A 17,321-nucleotide genomic window follows, 5' to 3' on the forward strand; every position below is an offset into this window, starting at 1 on the left:
TCCCAAGCCCCGTCGGAGCCGCTGACGGCGGGGCAACGGCGCCGGGGGGGGGGGGGGGGGGGGGGGGGGGGGGGATGTCGTAGGTGCAGCGTCAGCGGGAGCCCGACGGCGATTGGGGGAGGCCGCGCTCTCCCCGCGTTCACTAATTATAAAGTGCCGCCGCCCGCACCCGCTCCGCTCCCGGCAGCGCCCGGCTCGGCTCGGCGTCCCCCTCAGCCGCCCTCCCCGCCTGTGAGTTCCTCCCCGCGCCCCCACCCCCGCCCCGTGGCTTCTCCAGAGGCCGCCTGGCCCCGCTATAAATAGGAGCGGCTCCGACGGCGCGGCTCCGGCAAGGCGCAGCTCCCTCCCGAGCAGCTCCCGGGAGCCCCGACGGGAGCCCCTTATGTGAGTGAACCGCCCTGCCTGCGCCGGGGACCGGGGGAGCGCCGGGGGCGGCTCTGCCGGGACTGGTGCCCGCCGTCGGGGCGGCTACCCCGGGGGCTCTCCGCTGGGAAACCCTTCCCGGGAGGGGCCGCCGTCCCGTCCGCGCCGCGCCGCTCCGCCGTCGGTCTCCCCGCCGAGCCGCGGGCTGCGCGGGAAGGGCGGGTGGAAGTGTTTCGGGACGAGCGCTTTCACCGGACCGGGAGCTTCGGGGCGCTTCGTCCTTCGCGTCCGCTCCTGCTCCGGGCGCCGATCCGTCGCCATGCCGCTGCCCAGCGCCCGCTTACCGTAAGCTCCCGCTCACCTCGCAAGCGCAACCTCCCCGGCTCCAAAAAGCGCCTGAGTTACCGGAGCTGCGTGCGACCCAGGGCTTGGTTTTTAAAACAGTTTCGTGCCACCTTTTCCTGCCCCGAAGCCGGGGGAGGCAGTGCCGGGGATGGGGGGTGGATGGGGGGGGGGGGGGGTGGTCGCTGCCGCCTGACCTCTCCTTCCCGCAGCCCCATGGCGTTGCTCCTGAGACTCGGCTGCTCGCTGCTGGCCCTCAGCACCTGCCTGCTCCCCAGGGCGCGGGCGGACTGCGGCCGCGACTGCGCCGGCTGCGCCTACCGCCTCGGACCCCGCGCCGGCATCCACCCCCTGGTAAGCGACAGCCGGGCGGGAGCGGGAGCGGGAGCGGGGCCCGCCCGCCGGGGAGAGCCCTCGCCTTTGGGGGGTGGGGAGCGAAACAACAACGGTAAAGAGTGGGGGAAGCGGGCGGGGTCTCTTGGAAGACCCGTTGTTGAAGGGTGGGGGAGCCCTCGGGGGGATGGGGGGGGAGGCCGGGCACCCCGCGCCGGGCAGCCCCTCGGGGAGGAAGGATAACAAACGTGTGAAAAAGAGTGCAGACGTAAAGGGGGAAAGGGAATCGGGCCGGAGAGGGCGGCTCTGCAGGAAGGGGAGAGGAGAGGAGAGGTGGCTGCCGGGCACTCCAGCCCCGACAGGGCGGGGGGAAGGCGGGCGGGACGAGAGGGGGGGTCCCGGCCACCGGCTGCGGGCTCCCCGGCGGGATGAGCTCTCGGCAGGCAGCTGAACAGCAGCGGGACTGCCTGAAAACTTGGCTGAATCTCACAAAATTTTACGAAAAATATCCTTAATGAAAGAGTGGTCAGGCGTCCGAACAGGCTGCCCAGGGAGGTGGTGGAGTCACCATCCCTGGAGGTGTTCAAAAAACAGGTAGATGCGGCAGTTCGGGATATGGTTTAGCAGACGTGGTGGTGTTGGGTGGATGGTTGGACTTGATGAACCCAGAGGTCTTTTCCAACCTATGATTCTATGAAAAAGTGGGGTTCAAGCCCTGTTTGAGTAGCGATACCTCCCGCTGCTCTCCCTCTTTGCTCAGTGCTGCACAGCAGTATTAGGAATATGCCTGCAAAAGGTCCCTTTGGCAGTGTCTCCTGAGACAGATCATGCTAAGAAACCTCCAGAATGCAAGGGGGTTTTAATCTGTTATTTTAATGATACTGAAATTATTTTAAAAATTAGATTAAAATTTGATATTCTTAGAATCATAGAATCATTGAAATTATTTAAACATTAAAATTATTTAAAAATTCTTTTAATTATTTAAAAGTATAGTCACTGAGGCAACTTAACTTGAAGTTTAAGGGTCAGGGTCAGTCAACAGTTCTGGGGTCCCTCAGCCCTCCCCGAAGAAGGTGGGAGCTCCGGCTGCCCAGTCCTTGCCAATGGCACCTGCTATTCCTGACCTCAAACAGATGCGTCTTGAGGCATCATGCTCTCGGCACATCTAGATGATCTGAAAAATTTTGTTCCTAAGGGGTCATTGATTATTCGGGAGCACATGAAAGGAAGGACTGGACCCTATTCTTATGCAGTATTAGGAATCACTGAGTACTTCTGCCTACTCCAAAAGCAAGGACTCACTTTTAACCACAACAGGTTCATAAGGGCAGTATTCTTAGCATTGTTGGCAAAACAGTTCCCTATACTTTTGCTTACTTTAGCTTTCAATCAAACTTTAATGTCAGCTGGGGAAAAAAGTGTTAGTTTGCTCTTTCAGAGGGAGGGATATGTGCTTTTATATGTTGTGGGTGCCAATACTGATACTCTCTCTTGTACACCTTCAGAAATTATTCAAGAAAGAATCAGTCCCATAATGTATATCTATATTCCTGTAAAACAACAAGCACGTAGTGCCAGTTAAAATAAATAAATTATTGTTGCACAATATATAAATGCCTTTAATTTTCTTGTGATCATATCAAAACCATATATAAATTTCTCAGACTAAAATGGGTCTCAACGGACAGGTAAGGCCAGAGGTAGAGAGCTGGTCAGTTACCTGTTAGAGAAAACTGTGCTGGAGTTTTAAAGCATATTGAGATCCTTAGAATCCATAGGCAGAATAAGTGTTTCTCTTACTGAAAATATTCATGATTTCTTCTTTAAGTATTGTGGTATGAAAACCCTGGACAAGAAGGAAAACCACCAGATTCACCTTTTTTGCAACTGAAGAGTGTGGCCTCACAAAAAGGAAATTCCTCTGACACAACAGGGATAGTAGTAGCTAATCTGTATGTTATTATCTTTCCATGACAGGTTATGATATATGCATACAGGTACTAAAAACTTTTTTTGTGTCTTAGCCTGAAAGCTTTTCATTACAGTCAGAAGCAACACATCTTAGGATTTTTTCCCCTCTTTCTGATGGTCACTACTTTGTATGTCAGACTAGCAAAATTAGCTGCCTAGGAGAGCCTGTATTTGTACCTTTGAATTGTTACACATCGAAAGATCTCTTCCACGAAGAGACGCTAATGACAATAGACAGAAATACAGCTTTAGAGCTGTGCGGTGTGTTGAAGACACCGAGCCGTACAGCACAGCTGGCTTCTTTGCAACAACAATGACCTTTTATTTGCTCCAAGTAATTTATTTCCTAACATTTCTGAATGCTGCTTTTAATTAAGAAGATTTAATCCCCTTCTACACTTTCAGTATTGAGCAAACCTCAACCAGTTCTTCGCTTACCAGTAGTAAATACAAAAAATTTCATAAGAACACACCTGAGCATGAGGGAGGTGCAGGAACTGTACGTGGGGCTTCATGTGAGACAGAAACATAGGGGCAGCCGTGACACACAGGACCCACGATCCATCTTGTCCAGTGTTCTGTCTCTTAGAGCGGAGACTACCATCTCCTCCAGAGAGGGGGATGAAGACCTTCAGAACAGACAGGTGCCAAATCAGCTGTTCATGAAGAGCAGTCCTTCCAAGCCACTCACAAAGAGAGGCTCACTCATGGTCTTTTAAAAACCAGTAAAGCTCAGACAAGGTGGCAGTGAGGCGCTTGTTACTATCAAATCGTTCTCAGTAAACCGCATCCGTTTTTCAGGCATGTACACTAGAATGTGAAGGAAAGCTGCCTTCTGCCAGAGCCTGGGAGACCTGCAAGGAGCTCCTGCAGCTGGCAAAGCTGGATCTTTCTGAGGATGGCAGCATTGCTCCAGGAGACAAGAAAGAGCTGGATGAGAACCATTTGCTCGCAAAGAAGTATGGAGGCTTCATGAAAAGATACGGGGGCTTCATGAAGAAAATGGACGAGCTCTATCGGGTAGAACCGGAGGATGAAGCTAATGGAGGAGAAATCCTGGCTAAGAGGTATGGAGGGTTTATGAAGAAAGACTCAGACGACGATGCCCTTGCTAATTCCTCTGATCTGCTGAAGGAGCTTCTAGGAGCAGCCGATAACCTTGAAGCGGGGCATTTCCGAGAGATAAATGAAAATGACGGGGACATCAGCAAAAGATATGGAGGCTTCATGAGAAGCATAAAGCGCAGCCCCGAATTGGAAGATGAAGCCAAAGAGCTGCAAAAGAGATACGGTGGTTTCATGAGAAGAGTGGGCAGGCCAGAGTGGTGGCTGGATTACCAGAAACGATACGGTGGGTTTCTTAAGCGCTTCGCCGACTCCATTCTCCCTTCAGAAGAAGATGGAGAAACTTATTCCAAAGAGGTCCCAGAGATGGAAAAGAGATATGGTGGATTTATGAGATTTTAATACCTTTCCCTTTAATCCTTTTGTCCTAAATGAGAAAGACTGCCTTATTGGTCATAACTTATTGTAACGTGTTGCTTGTACTGTACAGTTTTTTACTGTCCTTGGTTAATGATGCAACCTGCGATCTGTTGTTTCAGGTTCTGTGTTCTTTCAAGTCAAATAATTTCTGGGTTAGTCAACTTTCATTCTGTGTTGTAGTTTCCAAGCTAGAACTATTTTGATTACTGTATTCATTTTCTTTAAAGAGGAAGTACATCTACAGTAGAGTTGCTTAACTGTATATACAATAAATTCTTCATCCCAACAGCATAAATTCTGAGATGCTATTTATTTTCTCTCTGTCATTTAATCAAACATCTTCTCATTTTTCCTTTAGGCAGAGTAATGCCAACCTCTTTTCTGTAATTACAGAATTTGTACTGCACACACCACAGCTAAAATAAATTTTTGTCTTTAGTTTTCTCAGTTTCTTAGAATACTACAATAATAAATATACTCTAAGGTGGATATAACTGTATGTGCTGTAACTACTCTCATTTTAACCAGTTAGTAAAATCAATGTTTAAAGCCAAAATTTATAATTCATGGTGTTCAGCCAATTCACATGAAAAAAAAAATCATAAGCGTGGTTGACTTAAAGCACTAAAGCATTTCTCCAGTGCACAACACAATGCCACATTTGATTAGTTGCACCTTTTATATTCATCCAATATAGGATTGTACAGTTGGATGTAAAGTTATAAACACTAACTCAAAGAACAGTAAGTCAGTTTGTGCAAAATAAACATGATCCAAAACTGCATTAGAAAGCTTCAAAATTCTAATTTTACAGGGTACCTGACAAATGGTTTTCCATGGAACAGCTTTGTGTTTGATTCCTCAGCTGATATAAATCACTTTGTCACTCCTGAAATACGGGAAACTGCCGATCAGTTTTCTCTATTTCAAACAAAGACAGTGTAAGTAAATCCGACAACAAACAGAAAGCCCAATATTAACATTATAGATCCTTTGGCATTTACATAGGCAGCACTTAGACCAAAGGCCAGCTCCCATCCCACTGCATGCTTCCTTCCATAATGCTGACTGTCCCCTTAGTTTCCTCAAGCAGGTGTCCATAAGCACTTTTCCCCCACCTACTGCTGCTAGTTATTAGTTCCTTCCCACTTAAATTAACATGGCAAAATCGCTAGCAATTCTTTCAAGATATGACCAAGACTTACATAACTACAAGCACAGAATTTAAAGTTTCTACAGCCAAAATCCTCAAAGCTGTTTAGATACCTGATTGTTGCTGAAATAGTTTATGGGAGCTAGATGTCCAAAACCATCTGTGGCTCTGCATTCAGTACCTGTCTTTCAGTTTTGCACAATGCTACCTATTGACACTGTCATGGTTTAGCCCCAGCTGGCAATAAAGTACCATGCAGCCACTTGCTCACTCCTCCTCCCTCCGGTGGGATGGGGAGGAGAATCAGAAGAAAAAGGTAAAACTCGTGGCTTTAGTAGAGACAGTTTAATAGGACAGCAAAGGAAGAGAGAATTAGTAACAATAATACTACTTAAAGAATATACAAAGTGGGTGCTGCACAGTGCAATTGTGCACCACCCAGAACCCAGTGCCCAGCCCACTCCTGAGCAGCGATTGCATTTATATCCTGAGGGTGATGTTGTATGGTATTGAATATCCCTTTGGCCAGTTTGGGTCAGCTGTCCTGGCTGTGGCTTCTCCCAGCTTCTTCTGAAAATTAACTTTATCCCAGTCAAAACCAGGACAGACACAAAGATCAAATTAAGGGTCTGTCCAAGCCAAAGGGATCTTCTAGGTACTCAGGACTTTAAAAAATCAAGCTGCATTCAAGTAAGCACTTAAAAGCATCACCACATACAATTAGTTGTGATGACTTTTGGCTTGGCCCTCAGAGGATGATATAGGTGTTCTGAAGTGGCCAACATTCTGCTGAAGAGCTGATAAACCGCACGGCATTCCTTTCCCTTCAATAAAAAGCAGAGTACCTATTTTCCTGCTGTACAGAATTAATGACACCAATTTTAAAAGGCAGAAAATACAGATGCCTGTAGAAGCTCCATGGCCCTTACAGGATTCAGTGGTGTTCCCTATCACCTTTCTAGAGAGTTCTTCAAGATGCCACCAGGAAAAGTCTTCTTCCCGTTCTTTCCCCCCCCAGTAGCACGTGCCCACTAGTGGCTGGTGGACATCGGTCAGGTTCCTGGCACACATCACCTGAGTGGTTTCATCCACGAGGACCTCGGGCTGTGCACCCTGAGCCTGCTCTGCAGCACAAACCCACGCATGGGACGCAGGTGTCAGCAACAGGTTTGCTCCAAATGTGCACTCTAGAAAGAACTAAAATGACAATGCAGTTGCATCTTTAATCTTTCACTTCAACATTTATTCATTTCTTTCCCCTAAAATTTACTCACCTTTAATTTAATCAGAGAGGCCCTTGCCAGCCTTCTAACTAAAACAAGCACTGTTGTACTTCATAATGCAAAAGGTTTACCAGGTGTTGTCACCCATCCTTCACAGTTAACAAAAAATTGGTGATATAATGAGGTATAAAGCTCCCAAAGCTCCAGAGACCTAGTATATATCTTGCAAAATGAAGTGTTTTGAGCTACTAAACCTTCTCATTTATATCAATTTATACAGAAAAAAAAGTACTTGATACAAACATCTATCTGGGATATACACATGCAATCCAAAACAGGAATGAAGGCAAGCAGTGGGGAGGAGTAAGTCTCTTCCAAGGTTGAACGGGCAGGTGGCAACGTACATGGAAGGGGAATGTGACTTTGATCCTCGGAATGAAATAGCAAAGCTGAATAGGCCTTATTCCTTCCACTATAACTGAAAACCTCTCCAGTCAGACACTTTCTTGCTTTAATATTTATAACTTAAAATATGTGAAATTAGATTAAGATCTAATTTCTTCTGTTGACATGGAATTTCTTATCTTACAACTTTTAGTTATGCCATCACACAGGGGCTCTCTAATACTGAAGTGCGCTAACATTCTCAGTAATTAATATTTCGGATGAAATCAGTTCAAAATGTGCCAGTGAACAATGCAAGGTTTCCTGAAGTCTGCTTTACTAAATCACAAATCAAAACTAAGACTGAAGATAGGGTCTGCTGGTGTGGGAGGTGAAAAAGGGCATCTCACTCTTGGTCCAAGTTCTGAAAGGGTCTCCTAATTTTCCTCTTGCAATACATTCCTAGAACTGTCACTTCATCGGAAGATTATTGAAACAGCTGTATTGCTTTACATAAACAAAAGCAGAAAGGAGGCAACCCTGATGTCTGGAAAGAAAATTAATTGCAAGAGTATTCTGAAGGAAGAAATGTCACCCTGAGACCAAAAGCTAGATTTTACATTTCCTTTCCCTGGCTTTTTTCATTGCCTTGGCATTTTTACACAGCAATCAATATTCCAGAGTATGATCAAATACAGTATCATTGGTCTGAATACTAAGTAAGTACAACAAAAACTGAATATGAACAATGAATGCTGCAAGGGTCTAGACCAGTCAAGGAGATTAATGACTCTGCATTAGGAACAAAAGGAAGAAAAATATAGTCTAGCTGAGGCAAGGATGAGTTGGGCTTTTTAACAGGAACTAATTAAAGGAAGGAAACAGAAAAAAAGAGGGATTTCCCGAACCAAATGGAGTTCACATACAGGAGCAGATCACGAGGGAGAGAAAAGCTGATGAATACAATGATCTCTGAATACAAAACTGCATGCAGCTGGAGCTCTGCCTGAAAACCTAAGCTTAAATCTTGGGATAATGAGGAAAGGTCATAGAGCCATTCGCACATCTCAGATGAACTTGGCATATTCTATGAGCTGAAATATACAGAGCAAAACTTTGAATTTCCTGGGTTTTTTTTTTCTGGTAAATGAATATCTAGTATGATATACAATAAATACAAATAACTACAAAATTATTATTACAATAATTATTTTGTAATTATTTCTAAATAATTATAATAATTTACTTTACAATATTTTATAACCATATCATAAATACAAGTAATTATAACATTAATGTTGTTAGCTGTTTCAGATAATGTTTCCCAAGATAGACTCTTTATAAGAACAGAAACATATTCTAATTTAATATACTGAGATAAGTATTATTAAACTGTGTTCGGTATAGACTCTAAATATGCACTGGTTCATTTTTATTCTGAAGGGAACTTAATTAACAAGAACAAAATTTTTCAATGTAAGTGTGTGTAAGGGCCTTCACAGAATCACAGAATCGTAGGGGTTGGAAGGGACCTCTGTGGATCATCTAGTCCAACCCCCCTGCCGAAGCAGGGTTACCTACAGCAGGCTGCACAGGAACTTGTCCAGGTGGGTCTTGAATAGCTCCAGAGAAGGAGACTCCACAACGTCCCTGGGCAGCCTGTTCCAGTGCTCTGTCACCCTCAGAGTGAAGAAGTTCTTCCTCCTGTTCAGATGGAGCTTCCTGTACTTCAGTTTGTGCCCATTGCCCCTTGTCATTAAGGATGCTTTTAGAGGCCTACATATAAGGCAAAAGGACAAATTCATAGCACAGCTCTACAGTGTACGTACACATCTCAGTGCCACAGAAAGTTTTCTTCGCAGCCTTCTTCCTCAAGCCCTACAGAGCTCAGCTGGACACAAACAGCAAGATTCCTTCTTACTGCCCACAGGAGCATTCCAGAATTTGCAACTTAAAAGGCAAATGAATGATTAAGTTCCCTGACCCTAGGTTGCTTTGAGAATGAAGAAATTCCTGGTATGGGTTAGCTGGCCCCAAAACCCATTTTATTTACAGTGACGTTCTGGGGACAACCCCAAGGAGCGTACCATATTTCTGGCCTTGTAAGGCACTGAAATGGGATCTAAAAAGTCACACAGAGAACAGCTGTAACCATTTCCCTATCAGAGTCTTAAAATTTTCATGCTTCTCTTCAGTTCCCACCCGGACGGGTGATTCAAGCAGCACCACAGAGATCCCTCTACCTGACCAAGCTTTGCAGTCTGGTCTCTTTCTCCAAGAGCAGCCACCTGGCAGTGCACAGACCCCATCTCTTCCACTTTCTTTGCCATCCTACCACCTCTTGTAGAAATCCTTCTATCAGCTTCCACCCACAGCCTTGGCTGTAATTTCACCACCCATGACACTGAGGTTTGCTTTCTGACTCAAACTGTGAAAGACAATTGTATACATCTAATTGGGGAATGCCTGAAACCTCCAGTCCTAACTATGGAGGTTAGGTGGCTATTTTTAGGTTTTCTGCTTTTAATATTTAATATTAATGTTTCTGCTTTAAATATTTTAATATTTAATATTTGATATTATATTAAAATAATATTTTCTTTGCTGCCCACAGTATTAAAAATAGGTGTATATATATATCAACAGGAATGCACTGATTAACACATCATATCTGTACCATAAATGTATGTCATAATATCGTAACTAATATCATAATTATAGACCACTACTCCACCCAGTTGATAAGGGTAGGTAGCTATCATGATCACAGCTGTAAGCAATGAACAGGGTAGCAAAGCCAGCTGTAAATCATTAATCCAAGCATTCAATTACTAATCCCATCAGCCTCATTTAAAGCATTTAAACTGACAGTTGCATATCCAATTAACTGTTGCTATAGAAAATGAAAATGCTTAGAGGTATTTGACAGACAAATCTTTACTGGCCCAGCAGGGATTTAGACTGAATTTTTTTAATTAGATTGTGACTTTACCTAAATTGAGCATTTACTGTAATCCTTGCTGAAACCGTGGAATGAAATCTCTCAAGGTTAAACAGTCATCACAAAAGCACATCACTCTTCTAAATGATTCATTAAATGGACTGCGCTGCGCGGCTTCCTCAGGGGGAAGGCGGCGTATCCTCGTACGCAGATCATGAGTGCTAAACCTTTCCGTAGCTATCCACGTCCGTAGGTACACCAGGGCGTACGTGACCTCTGCTTCTTGCCTTTCTGCCGTTACTCCCTTTCTCACCAGTCTTCTCCAGCCCGACAGTGACTGTTTGCAAAAGATCCTATCAACCTTTTATTTTCCTACTAAATTTAAATGTATTCATTGACTTGCACTCCAAGCCTGCAGTGAGATCTGTGTGCAGACCTCCGATCAGAACTCATCTCAATTTCAATCCGTCTAACAGATACTGAGTTATAGAAACTGTTTCCACACTCCTATGAGAACCCGCATCTTAACTCTTAGACTTAATGCCTCTGGAAAATATTCTAAAACACTTATTCAGGTAATGCTTTTTCTTTCTCTCATGAGCAGAAGACAAGGCAGCAGCAGTATAAATAATAGGTGAATTTCTCTCATAAAAGCAACTGAGGCAGATAAGCCACATAATCCTTTCTTAGAACATATACACCAGCATTTTTCAATCATGACATGCAGTATAAATGGGTTTTACAGTGGGGCTTTCACATTTCTCTACATTTCCATCCTCACCTCTCCAAATAACTAGCTGACGAGGGTGGGAAATGGGGCTGAAATTTCAACTGCACCACATTTCTCTATATAGAAAAATATTCTGTAGAAGATCTTTTTTATTTTCTTTTTTGTTAATACAGCATACCTGTCATGCTATGACAGCTACTGACACAGTTAATGTGACAAAGCCATTGTCAGAAAGTGATTAACTCATTCTTTTACCATCAGCCAGAAAAAAAGTTGTCAGCTTCCATCTGAACAGAAGCAGTGAAAACTAGTCAAAGCAAAAAGCTTCCGTGGGACCCCATGCATGCTTCAGTTTTGCTTACCCAGCTACGGATCAGCAGACTCAAGATATGGGAGGTGTTTCACTCCCAGGTATCCATCACACTGAGCTTCTCTGTAGTAACAGAGACCGAATTACTTAAACAGGGTTCTCAGGATAGATTGAGAGGTTCAGAAGCAATAGCTTCTCCCTCCGAATTGTTCAGTGATCCCTTAAACTCAAGGAGTTGCACCGGCACCGCAGAAAATGAGTCTGTTCACAGCATCATGACCATTAACAACAGTAGTGCCTGCAAATGCCCTTTAAACATACCAACCTTCACTGTCCCAGCACCAATCCTTGGGGGCCCTCAAAAGTCTGAAGTCACCGGTGAGGCCTGGCCAAAAAAGATGCCTGCATGATGACACATCTACTCCTCTACCTTCTTTGTGTAAATGTGGCTACCAGTCATTCAGTTTTCGCAGTATCTTAATAAAAAGGGCAACTAAATCACTACCTAACCTTAACCTGAGGCAAAATAAATATACATAGCAGTAGGTAAAGAGAAATGCCTAGAGGAAATAATTTTTTGAATATCCCTCGCCTGCCTCTCAAATTTCTGCACAGCTTTGAGATCTTCTGTGGTTCTTTGTCACTGTTGTGCATTCCAACTGTTCTGTTCTCCTGGTTGCACTACTTGCTGGCATCGTTCTTCTCTGTTTGGTGATTTTCATACTATTGGATTGTTAAAGTTTGTTTGATGCATAGGGTCATGCCTTGAGAAATCTCCAGACACTATAAGACATAGCAGTTTGCCTGCCTAAGTGCCCAGACATCCATCACCACATTCCCATTGCCTTCTGCTCTGTACTGTCTCACTACTGTTGGAGTATAGAGTCCCTCAATCCAACCCAGAGTCCCTGATCTCAGAATTCAAGTTCTTCCTGAGCAGAAACACAATCTTTCCTTCCCCCTACCCATCACTACTAGGCTCTACAGTGGCACAGTGACACTGGGTGCTGTTCAGTCAGGCTCAACGAGATCGGAGAACCCACCTCTGTAGTCCTCAGCACTACTGTCACCATTACAAGAGCTCACTTTTTCGGTATACAGACAGAAAGGGCAAATTATTTAAGAGTACATTCAAGTGCCTATTATACCCACACGTAAATAAACAACCCATCCTAGCCCAATCACTTATCACTCAAGCTAAGAAGGGTTAAAGAGAGAAAAGAATATATAGTTCCATAGTCATAAATAATTTCAATCTTTTCAGTTAATTTGGGCATAGGGAATACCGTTTGATAGAAAGAACTACATAAGAAGAGACTTTGTATGTCTGACTAACTTACAGAAGACATCATTCTCCTCCCCAGCTTCTCTTCCTGGGGAATATGGCTGTTTCACCCTGGGAAGCAAAGCCAGTTTTCTTTTTGTCCTACCTATGTACAAGAGAAAACTTTATCATTTTGTCCTCTGCTCATTTGCCTAAGCTTGTCTCCAAGATGCCTAGAATTTTCCTTGTGAAGAAGACAGTCAACAGTAGCTTTTTTTCCACTGTACTCACATCTCTAGGGGTTCTGCAGCTTAAATCCTTAAGTGTCTTTAGGCACAGTAACACCAGGCTGTGTGCTTTGTGCCCTCTTCCTCAGAAATGGTACCATCAGCCGTGCACTTTCCTCAGCTTGAAGCAGCAGACAAGCACTGGTGCCCTGGCTAACTTACGCTAGATACGACTGCGCTATCGTAGATGCCACATCTGGGTACCACTGGATCACAAGGGGTACAAACCTGGTGGTGGCTAGGTGTATGCTCCAAGCACCTTCTCAGTCATGGAGTGGTGCTGCCCTTCCAACGAATTTGTGATTACCGATGGGCAGAACATTAAGCACCTGCATGGTTAGATGCAGATGCAGACGAGCAACAGCTTTGAAGATGTCTGTGGCATGCACAGGCCTGCCAAGGGGTCCCTGCATAGCTATAGAGATCTGAGCCAGAATGCCTCTGTAGGCTCAAGGCGGCTTAAATTCAGTAGCTGAGGATTTTCTTTGCAGTGTTAAAAGTCTTCCCTATGAGAAATACAAACACTTCCATAGCTGCAGTAGCCTATAGTTACCATATCTCCCAGATCTTGGCCCAGCAGTATTGCAGCTGCCACCTGATAATTTTCACTTCAACATGTGGACTGGAAATTACATGAATTTGTCTGTGTTATGAAGTATATTGAACCAATTAGAAGAAAAGGAAAAACAGGAAAGGAGATTCTCTCTGCTCCCTACTCTTGCTTGGAAAGGAAGCAACCCATGCTTTCATTTGGGATGCAAGATCCAAGCTTCATGAGCTGGAACTCCTTTTGCTCTTCATTCATAGGGTGTACGGCCTCCTCCCTCGTATCCCTGATCAACTTCGTCTTGAGGCAGAAATGGCAGGTTCACTGCAGAGGACATTCCCTCTTGGGTGCTCTGTTGTAGTCCTGAGGTTTGGCCAAAGCTGTTAGAAACAACACGCACAGACCCAAGGGATACATTAAGTGTGTACTGAGGATTTAATTTCCTTTTGATGAATTAATAAAACCACTACTTTGGTTTTGTTTAGGTTAAGCCTTAGCTATCTGATGAGATTTCAAGATGGACACCTGTCACTGCTGTAGTTCAAAAGTGTGTTTTGACACAGGCATCTGGGAGACAACTTGAGCTTTCCCTGCCCTACTGAAAGCTAAAGTTTTTAAAGAAGGGCTGGAGAGTTAAGGTTGTTGCATATCCAGTGTAATAAGGGATTCCCATATGTCATCTGTTTTCCCATACTGAATTACTTTTAAAAGTCAGTCACGTGACTAAATTTAGTATCACAGACAAACACTATAAACTTCTTGTCCAGGTCCTTCTAAACCTGGATGTTTTTTTCTTTTACTAGTATCAGTTCACTAACATCACTGAATACTAGTGACCTGCAGAGAGCTGCTTTTCCTCACCAGTCCTTATTGGTGCTGAATATTTCACCTTTTGTAGGCACTGGGGATTTTTTTGTCTTTCCAAATATATGAATACAAATTACTTTGCCACATGATCTGCACCACTACATTAATTGTTAGCACTGATGCAATATCAAACTACATCTGAATGTCTGAAATAAAATTCTTCCACAAACTTAACAGAGATCTAAAGCGCTAATAGAGACTGCAGAAATTAGCTTTGTCAGAAAACATTAAAACATCACTTAATTTGTCTGTATCTATCAAAGCGTTTGTTTGGCACATCTGTTTGCAGCATGTGCATGGTTTATATTAAGTTTTAAAAAGACAGACACAAGTCATTCAGCTGCCCAGTAACGTAATTATTCGTCAAGCACTTTAATAAAGTAATCTCGTTCTATTAAATCCGTTTCTTTCTTCTTGGCATTCGAGTTTTAAGATTTGCATACTGATAATACATGAATGATGTATTGATATATTGATACGTACTTAATAATAACATTCATAAAGAGCTGTGGAATATAGCTGTAGAATACTAGTACTTAACATATATTTAAAGTATATATTGCAGGTCAGAGGTCAAGATGCATTTCACTCTCATTCGCCTCACCACCTCACAGGTGAACTTCTTCGCATTCCCAGTGACAGGAAGATGCCTGTCAGCCAACGCGTAGGCCAGACAAACATGTGAAAGGCCCAGCTGACTTGCAAACAGGAGGCAATTCTCTCTAATCTTTACTGCCAATCAAGAGGCCGATAAAACGAGTTACTCTTGCAATTGCTATGCATGGCCCTTAGAAGTTTTGACAGTTCAGTGTATCACAACAAACATATACTTGCTGAAAAATTGTGTCATCTTTATCGCCTTGGCAACTGCAAGTGGGCCAGAGGATTTACACCACGAAAAACCCTCAGCTGAATCCCTCACTGCATGGGTAGATTTCAGCATGTGTGTTTGATCGATTCTTAGGCAGTCAAAAAAGCAGGATAATGATTTATTGTAATCGACTCACTTGACAGACTTGATAGGCTTAATTTGACATGCCCGCCATAAATTCTCATAACATGGAGTATATATAAAATACACAGAGGTGCATAAAGATGCCAGTGTACTGTCATTTTTAGGTATTCTTGGTTGTGTGGCTGTTTCTGTTCTTGATCTTGTTAGTAGCATACCTTTAACTTTTAAATTGATCTATTATGCATTCATATACTTAATAGCTTTGTTATCATTTAAACCAATGCCAGCCATCTGAAGGTTTGTTACTGGAAGGTAAATAATAAAAACACCTCTCATAGAACTGTTTCCATGGCTGTAGCATTATTTATTTTTTCAAGTGCAGTCAAATGTTGTACACAATATCATGCCTGTTTTTTTTACTGTCGCTGATGAAATGGAGCTTTTGGTACAAGCCATTAGAAATTCAGTGCACAAAAAGGTAACTTGGGGGCTAGAGACTAGTTACTGTGTGTACAGCAACTGGAAGAATAAGTTTCTGTTTGACAACAAAATTTGACATTTTGAAACACTGGGACAAAATTGGGACAAAAAGCCACACATAGACATGATCTCCAAATGACAAACAAGTCTCTGAAGAAGCCATCAGATCTAGCTGGTGGTGAGCAGAATGTGACCTACCCTAAATAAACCGTGCATCCCCCAGGTCCCTTGTCTTTTACCATGTCCGGTCTCTGTCTAAAGCTAGCAATGAGCTCCCACATCGAAACCTCCAATTTAGGTATCTGAATTATTAATCAGCATTCTCATCTTGACTACTTATGGGACAATAAACAAGAACCTTGCTTGGTTTGTTTCATAACCAGGCATTCATTGCTGAATCATTTCACCTTCCCTGTCCCATAATCTGCTGCTTTTGCCATGTAATCACTGATTGCAGCATAAAACACTTGGAGATATGTTACCCATCTATTTTGTGTTGGTCGGCGACTTGTTTGGAACCACAGCACATTGACGCTTCCAGAACCGCCTTCAGCCTCAGTGGGTGTATTTCAGCTTCACCATTTGCTAGGATATAAATAGAATATGCAACAATTAATTGTGCATGGAATTACATCACTTCCATACAACTATTAGCACTGACAGTGTAGAACTTTCCACCGTATTTCTGGGTGTAAATTACATCAAATTATGTGAACTACTGTTTTATTTCAAATGAAGTGAAAAATGCCTCATGATTCTCCATAAACTGTAATCTGAATTGTGTTTACAACATAGATGTGTGGGCCAGAGCGCCCTGTGACTGTATTCAAATTCTTCTACAACTTGCCGATAAACATGACAAGCCATTTAGTATCACTTATTCAAAATGCAAAGTACAGCAAAGAAGCGGTGCTCTCTTCATTTGGCTTTTTACATAAACAGTGTGTGGAAGATGTCATGGTGATCGAGACAAGCTGAGAAAAGCACAGTTTTACAGACCTATATAGGAACATCGCTTTCCATTCACTCTTGGGAAGAAAATACTGACACTCCACTTGTGTGGGACTGTGGTTTTAAAGCCAGATAATGTCTGTGTGGGAAACTGAGGAACCACAACTGTCATTTTAAAGAAGCGAAACAATGATAATCAGGTGGTTTCACTGTTTTATAGGGAAACATTTATGATCTGGCAGCCTTCCAGTACCCGGAGGGGCCCTACAAGAGAGCTGGCGAGGGACTTCTTACAAGGACGTGTAGTGACAGGACAAAGGGTAATGGCTTTAAACTGAAAGAGGGTAGATTTACATTAGATATAAGAAATAAATTCTTTACTATGAGGGTGGTGAGGCACTGGAACAGGCTGCCCAGAGAAGCTGTGGCTGCCCCCTCCCTAGCAGTGTTCAAGGCCAGGTTGAATGGGGCTTTGAGCAACCTGGCCTAGTGGAAGGTGTCCCTGCCCACGGCAGGGGGGTTGGAACTGGATTATCTTTAAGGTCCCTTCCAACCCAAACCTTTCTGTGATTCTATGACACAGTTCTGTGATCAGCATCTCCCTTTTTATTCCCATTCCAGCAAGAGGGCAAGCTGTGGAACAGTAACTTCTGACATAAAGTGAGAGGTGTGTAACTTCATACTCATAATAACAGAGCAGCAGAGGAAAGAACGAGCGCTTGCTTCCCTGGT

General features: G+C 43.6%; 1 protein-coding gene across 2 annotated transcripts; it reads left to right on the forward strand.

Annotated features, from left to right (window-relative positions):
* The first annotated feature begins 257 nt into the window (after positions 1-257).
* PENK (proenkephalin) lies at positions 258-4,908 on the forward strand. 2 transcript variants are annotated; one of them, XM_075415267.1, is made up of 3 exons: positions 258-384; positions 918-1,059; positions 3,814-4,908. In XM_075415267.1, exons 2-3 carry the CDS (start codon positions 922-924, stop codon positions 4,477-4,479), a joined length of 804 nt encoding a protein of 267 aa, XP_075271382.1. In that variant the 5' UTR covers positions 258-384; positions 918-921; the 3' UTR covers positions 4,480-4,908. The 2 variants fall into 2 exon arrangements, with proteins under 2 accessions (XP_075271382.1, XP_075271381.1); XM_075415266.1 differs by lacking the exon at positions 258-384 and adding an exon at positions 583-708.
* Positions 4,909-17,321: the final 12,413 nt, after the last annotated feature.

Source organism: Opisthocomus hoazin, chromosome 3 (genome assembly GCF_030867145.1).
Source record: "Opisthocomus hoazin isolate bOpiHoa1 chromosome 3, bOpiHoa1.hap1, whole genome shotgun sequence".
Lineage (NCBI taxonomy): Eukaryota > Metazoa > Chordata > Aves > Opisthocomiformes > Opisthocomidae > Opisthocomus > Opisthocomus hoazin.